Source organism: Kryptolebias marmoratus, linkage group LG17, assembly GCF_001649575.2.
Source record: "Kryptolebias marmoratus isolate JLee-2015 linkage group LG17, ASM164957v2, whole genome shotgun sequence".
Taxonomy (NCBI): Eukaryota; Metazoa; Chordata; class Actinopteri; order Cyprinodontiformes; family Rivulidae; genus Kryptolebias; species Kryptolebias marmoratus.
The window spans coordinates 8,952,052-8,959,022 of record NC_051446.1 but is presented as its reverse complement, the minus strand read 5'-3'; the positions used below and the strand labels follow the sequence as shown (position 1 = coordinate 8,959,022).

Sequence of the window (6,971 nt, the reverse complement as noted above, 5' to 3'; positions counted from 1 at the left end):
GTTTAACAACAACAAAAACCAAAGTGGCTTACCAAGACCTTCATAGTAGGAGTCTTCTGACCAGCCATGAGGATCAAACATATCTTTTGGGTAGTTTGTTCCCAGCTCGTCGATTCCACAGAACTGAATAAGTTTCTCATAAATACTAAAAAAAAAGAAGAAGACAAGACACTTGGACACCTACGTATATTTTGAAGAGACATAATATCAGTGTTCCTGTTTGTTTGTTTTCCTTACTCCCAAAACGTGTAACTGGTGTTTGAGAAAATGACGGCCTGTGTGTGATTTGCTGCATACCTCGGGTTTCGAAATTCTTTCTTCTTCTGGATGTGGCTGTTGGTGTCAAAATCTCCACGGAGCGTCCTCTCATACAGTTTGGAGATCTTCTCCTGTTATATAAAGGGACGGGTCGATAAGCAGGGTGAAAAGAAGCAAACGGGTGTGGTGTGAGCAGAACGGTGAAGAAGTCTGCATTATCATTCCGAGTGTGAATGGGGCTATTGTTCCGTAGATTTCTGATACCTCTTAGAAACATTTGACAGCCAGGTTCAACTGAGCCACAGGCTGGATGTATCCACACTGATACATGAGTGCTAGCTTGAGACTGCTGAGAAAAACATTATGTTCTTATATACATGTTACTGCCTTAATAACTACATACGGTATATGCAGCCAGTTGAGGTTGGCCAAAAATAAATAAATAAATCACAACCTCGATTCTCAGTAACATTTGATCTATTTTAATAAACAGCAACTCCATGCATGTGTATTTTCTGGCATTCAGTTCACATATTTTACAACAATACCACATGCATTAACGCAGCACGGCGGTGAGGACTATTTAGTGAAACATAATTAAATGTTGCATTGTTGGAGCAGATTTCTTCTTTATTTGCAGTGTTTTGGTGTCTCCGAATCAATACTTGAACATTGTCTGGTTCCTGTGTTGATGGTACGGCTGTGAGCTGGTACAAACCACTCATCACCATTTCTGACAAACATTGGCAGCGTGTCTTTGTTCTATGGCAAAGTGCTTTTGCACAACCTGAAACGGGCATTTAAAAAAAACAAAAAACAGACATTTTGTGCAGAAGGTTTGCTACATAAACACTTCCCAGAGAACAGAGGCCACCAGCTTAACGGTGAGTCACTGCAGTCTTGGAGAAAACTTTAAGGGAGCACTGGAGCAGAGTATATTTCAAGAAATAGCTTTGGGTCTTATGACTCTTAAATACCAGTTGTGGTAAAGGTGAGCGAAATAGTAAAGAAAGAAATATAAACACCAATATTGACTGATTTTCTAAATTGAGCAGAACTGAACTGCGCCTCTGATTTGACTAGTTTCGGTTTTGTTGGTGCTTTAGGGGCTGTTTGCGTGCTTCGTGCTGTGGGTCACATGACACAGTGCTGATGTGACATGTAAACAATGAAGCAGCAATAACATCTATAAAACATAAACATATGTGGAAAACCTCCATGTGACAGTGACAACTAAACTAGTTTTGCCAAAAAAAAAAAAAAAAAAAAAAAAATATATATATATATCCCAAGGCATCATTATCTGTTAGCAGTGTTTTACTTTCATCACAGGCTCACAGCACTGAGGAACAGAGCGGCTGTGGATCAGAGGTTACAGCAGTCGTCCTCTGATGAGAGTCGGAGGTTCGAATCCTAGCAGCAGTCACAATCACATGTCAAAGTGTTGCTGGATAACACACTGTACCCCTCATTGCCTCCGATGTGTCCAATCAGTATGAATGTAGTTGAGAGCTGTATGAATGTGTGTGGATGGGTAAATGAAGGCAGGTTGTGTTGTAAAACACCTTAAGTGGCCTGGTTGGCTAGAAAGGTGCTATATAAACACAGATCACTTACATTTTCAAAGCAGTGAAGTAACATAAAGCAGAGCCATCTGATGATTGATTAAAAGCATTATTACCACAGAGTTGGGTCAATATTAAGCAGCTTTATAAATGAAGATGATCATTCAGTTATTCAAACAGTGGTGAGACAGCATGTCTGCTTCTGCAACACGTTTCCCTCACCCAGGTGAGATTGAAAAGGGTTTTCAGCACAGGAGGAACATGACATCCTGCTGTGAGTCCGCACTGAAACTCAGCTGTGGCGACAAGCTGCTGGTTTTGGCTAAGAGGCTTTACCTGCTGCAGTAGATATTGCTTTATCTACTTCAGTACTCTATATTACTTTGTTTTCTACTCAGTGATCTGTGTGATGAAGACCTAAAACCTTTTATCCAGTCTTAATTTCACCAGAGCTTCTTGCATTTTTTCTATGTCAATTGTAGAATTTTTATAAGCTTAGTTCACACTACACTACTAAAAGTAACCCCTTATCTAATTTCCTTTGCTTAGTAAGGAGGGTGAAAGATGTACACAATGAAAAGCAGGGTCCTTTTGTTAAAACTGGACACTTTGTGGACAACAACCTACCTCCTCCACACAAAGTTTTGTAGTGAGTTGCATCACTTTCTAGAAAAAAGAAATTAAACTTCCACCTGAAATCGTTGTTAAGACTCTCTAGTCTGTTTTCTTAGGATGTCCACTCAACATGTCTGAGATTCAGCCTGAGTTCGGTGAGCTGGCAGGTGAGTGGATGTTTTAATCTCAACTTCAGGGCATGATTGTACAGGACAAACCGTCCACAAAGTGGATAGGTTTCATAACGGTGATTTAATGAAGGTGAATTGGCAGTTTATAGCCAAAACTTAAAATTGTGAAACCCTTCTGGAACCATATTCTGATGATACATGGGCTCCTGCCACGGTGACCTCAGGGTGTGGATGTCAAGGCTGTTCTGTTGAGGGTGAATCATCTGTTGTTCATCTGACAGGTAGAGGAGTGTCAGCCGTTAGGCATACTGCTGAGCTGCACACTTAGAGTCAGCTGTGTCCCCTGACCTGCCTTAACTCCTCACGAGAAAAAACCTTAGTGAACTTTTAAAGCCATGGTGGAAAAACAGAAGAGGAGCAATGGTGGAAATAAAAAGCTGACAGAGGATGACGCCGTGTGTCGCTCTAATTAAAGGGCAGAGTCTCAAAATTTATGCAACCACCAAAGTTTATTTCTGACCCGAGAGGTTAACATATCCACTTGGTATACGGAACAGGTTATTTGGAGGGGTGAAGTGATTTCAAACGCCAACACTTCAAACAAAAAGTCCTGATCTTAGGTTCTTAAGTTTGAGCTAAAACGTGTTCCTTTAGGAGCAAGTGACAAGTTCTCATCTTTAATTAGATGAACACAAGTTTTATTTTGCAAATAAGCAAGCCTAAAGGTACAAAAAGTCTATAAACCCTCATAAAACTGCCCCAGCCAGCCACACCCCTGTTCCTCTGATTTACAGACATAACTGTGGCTTTGGCTGTCATATTAATTTTACTCACACCAGACAACAGCAGCAGTACACTGGTGCTAAAAGGTGTGGCCCACGTCACATTTATGTGGTTTAAATATTCAACAATACCTGCAGTTGGCTCGAGCAGCGTCCAGGAGGCTCGGGGGGGATCCTGATTTCGTCAGGTGACATGTTCCTCACCTTCTCTGAGAACAGCGCTGTCACGACACAAACACAAACATTACTTCTATGTTTTTTATTTCCGTGGCGTCATCTTTCTCCGCATGTCTTCACATGCATGCTTTAACTGAGAAAGCACCGTTTTACCAAGGTAACGAAAGAAAAGGAGCACAAGAAACCAAAAAGGGGAACATAGATATTCTGTGTTAGCTCGGTTGATGAAACGAGACAATGCTTTGTGGTAAACTAACACTGCTGGGGATTTCCTATGCATCCTGGTTGGTAAGTGCCGGTTTTATAGACCAGTGTGGTATGAGGAGAGCACATCCCTGCCTGGGAGTGGCTGTTGTTGGGGCTTGCAGGGAGAAGGGAGGCTCCCTTCCCTCCTTTTGGACTTGCTTCTTGTTTTGCTCTCCTCGCTTGACTCGTCTCCCTCTGCTTGCGCCGACTGCAAGCCAGGCATTCTTCAGTGTCACTCCTATATCTCAATCAGACACACTATTTACCTTAACTTAGGCCTGTCAGTCACACTGTAAAGATGTGTGTCTGTGTGTCTGTGTGTACATCTGCAGCAAACTCAAGCCCCTGGTAATGCTCAGTGAAGACCCAAGGACGCGTTTAAACTTGACTTGACATGAAAAGAGCTTTTTTTTTTTTCCCTGAAGAGTTTATTTGGTCTCTGCATGAACAATTTATCTTCCAAAACATTGGAGGAAAATTCCACCAACACATAAACCCTTCAATTAAGTCAAGAACTTTCCTTTGGAGCCACAGTGTAACACTGCCTGCATTTATCACTTGCTGACGAAAGGTGAAAGGTGGGGGATAATGTTTATTTTTAATTGAATGCTCAGAAATAATCACTGGATGTACATCTACAACCGATTACCTTTAGGAACCAACCCAATTCAAGATGGCCACCACAGCTAATAAACTTTTTCTGCAAATACAAGAAAGGCTTTTTACAGAAATTGAGATAAAATTTGATATGGTAGTAGCTAGGGGCACCACTAGATCTTGCAAGATTAAAATATCACAAGATTTCTTGTTGAGCTGGAAACTGTGTGGCGAAGAACTATTAGGTTGCCGTCAAAACGTGGAAATATCCTCGCAACTTTAAATAATTTGTGTGGCAGCAGCTCAGAAGGACCAGTCCAGCATGTCAGCCCCGGTGAAAGCAGCTTCCCCACCTCCCTGAAGCCTCTGCAGCTACGTGCTGAGAGGAAGAATCTCAGTCGCACTTATTTAAATCAAGACGTAGTACCATGTTCACACGGTGACGTGTCGACTTTGATGCTGAGAAAATTAAGTCGGGACCTCTCGTTCATCAGTTTGAACTGAGAGGAAGCGACTGTGAGGCTAGCTCCTAATGTTTGTGAACACATCCCTACTTTTCTTGGTCTGCTGTTCATGCGGAAATCACAGAATCACACTCGCTGATGAAAAGCAGAACCTCCTTCTCCAGTTTGTCCTTCAGCTGATACGGTTATGGTAGAACAGAGTGTTTGTTAAACTTAACACCATACACACATCTATGCAGCTTTATGCTCATATTTTGTCTGAATGCTAATAAATACGCAGATAGATGAACATTATTGCTCCTGTGGAAATAATGTGTTTATTAATAAATAAATAAATCAACGAAACACAAAAGTAAGTTCAAAAACTGTAGCCTCCAACAATAACAGTAAGCATGACACAACAAGCCTGATAGCTCAGGTATTAGGTGGTAGCTTGGAATTTCAATAACACACACAGACACACACGCACATTTTGTTTAAGACCTTTTCACAGTGTGGCTCAAACAGAGGTTTAGCGCAGTGAAAGCCTGATAATCCACTTAAAACAACCATAGATCTACTCTTAATAACTCTGCAGCCTTGTTGAGCTAACCATCAAAATAAACTCTGCCCTCACAACGATGGGAGGAGAAGTAATGAGTTACAGCCTGTGCAATAAATAACCCTGCTTATAATTCAACACAGCACAGAAGGAATGTTCGCAAATAGCACCAGCACATTCTGAGAGACCAAAACCGTAAAAAGCAGACAGAGAAAAGATTGTGCTTTTATTTCCAAATTATCATCCGTCTTCCCAAAAAGACAGACAGAGAGCTGCAATCTGTGCCCCGAGGAGCTTTTTTTTGGACAGGCAGACAATGTTCGTCCCTTCAGTGAACAAAGAACAGCCTTCAGATTGCGGAGAGGCGGCTTTTTGCCAGATGCACGGTGACATTTACTGACAGACCAGTGTCTGATGTTCGGTAGGGGTGGTAATCTTTTGGCACCTCTCAGTTCGATTACAATTCTGAGGAATGCGATGCAACCATAACACAATTATCAATGCATTTCAACAATCTTGGAGCTTAAATGACTATGGCTTATTTTACACAAATAAACACTGATTTATTGATTTTCATGCCTTATGAGGAGTGTACAATAATAGGGCAAAAAACCCAATTAATCACAGGCTGCTAACCAATAATCAGCATGGATGCTAACTGGAAGTGGTGATAAGACTGAAACCAAATCACTCAGCTGCTGCCAAGTCTCCCAACAAGCAGGTTAAAAGTTATTTTAAAAGACAACGTCAGGTTTCAGGCTCAGACTGACAAAAACAACCTTTTCAAAGTAAAATATTTTCTTGATGTGGCATCATGATGTTTAAATGGCCTTAAAGCAAGTGGAGGTTTGCTTCGTTCCACTAAATGTGCTACACTTTGTTGCGTGATCAAACAGGAAAAGAGAACATTTATATTCGATCTGTTATATAGCACACTTCTCCCTGCGTCAGTCGTGTCCTGTACGAGCTGATGCCTCAGAGCACACCTGTTCAGTTAAGAGATTACTCACTAACCACTGCCAGCTCATGGTTAGACCTTCAAAGCCCATCTGCCTGTCAGCCGACAAAAATGCTTTTATTCAGACTAGGTCTAGTTAATGATTCATGTACGAAAGGCACCAACGCCCAGCGAACACAAATCCTAAAATGGGATTCTTACACTCTGCCCTTAGGGTACAAAAGTATGATCAACTCTAACAAGAAAACTAGGATCTAGAAATATTACTGCCCGCTGCTGAAAGGTGGGTAATAATGGTTTTTGCTTGTGTTGGTCTGTCATTTAGCAAAATACCTCATGATCCACTACATGGATTTTAATGAAAGTCTTAGAAAGTAATTCTTGGATCTACAACTGATCAACGTCTGCAGTCAGGCCGCCACAGATAATCAACTTTGGAAAACACAGACATGGCTATAATTCAGTCTTACAGATACCAAGCTAAGATTCGGTGTGGTTGTAGCTGAGAGTCATTCACAACACACATTTCGAGCGCTACTCACAAAGTACTCTGCTTCAAACTTTGTTGTTAACTGTTGGAGTCAACCCTGTTTGTTAGCGAAATATCTCCTGAAGCACTTGGGGGGGGGGGGGGGGG

General features: G+C 41.5%; 1 protein-coding gene across 3 annotated transcripts in view; it reads right to left on the bottom strand.

The window, feature by feature from the left end:
* LOC108235910 (SAP30 binding protein) overlaps positions 1 to 6,971 on the bottom strand; it is a 22,233-nt gene that overhangs the window by 4,045 nt on the left and 11,217 nt on the right. For all 3 annotated transcript variants that reach the window (XM_017416247.3, XM_017416248.3, XM_037980700.1), the window contains 3 exons: positions 3,484 to 3,572; positions 298 to 389; positions 33 to 145 (listed from right to left, as the gene is read on the bottom strand). In XM_017416247.3, the coding sequence (XP_017271736.1) occupies positions 33 to 145; positions 298 to 389; positions 3,484 to 3,572 (294 nt within the window). The remainder of the gene's footprint in view (positions 1 to 32; positions 146 to 297; positions 390 to 3,483; positions 3,573 to 6,971) is intronic.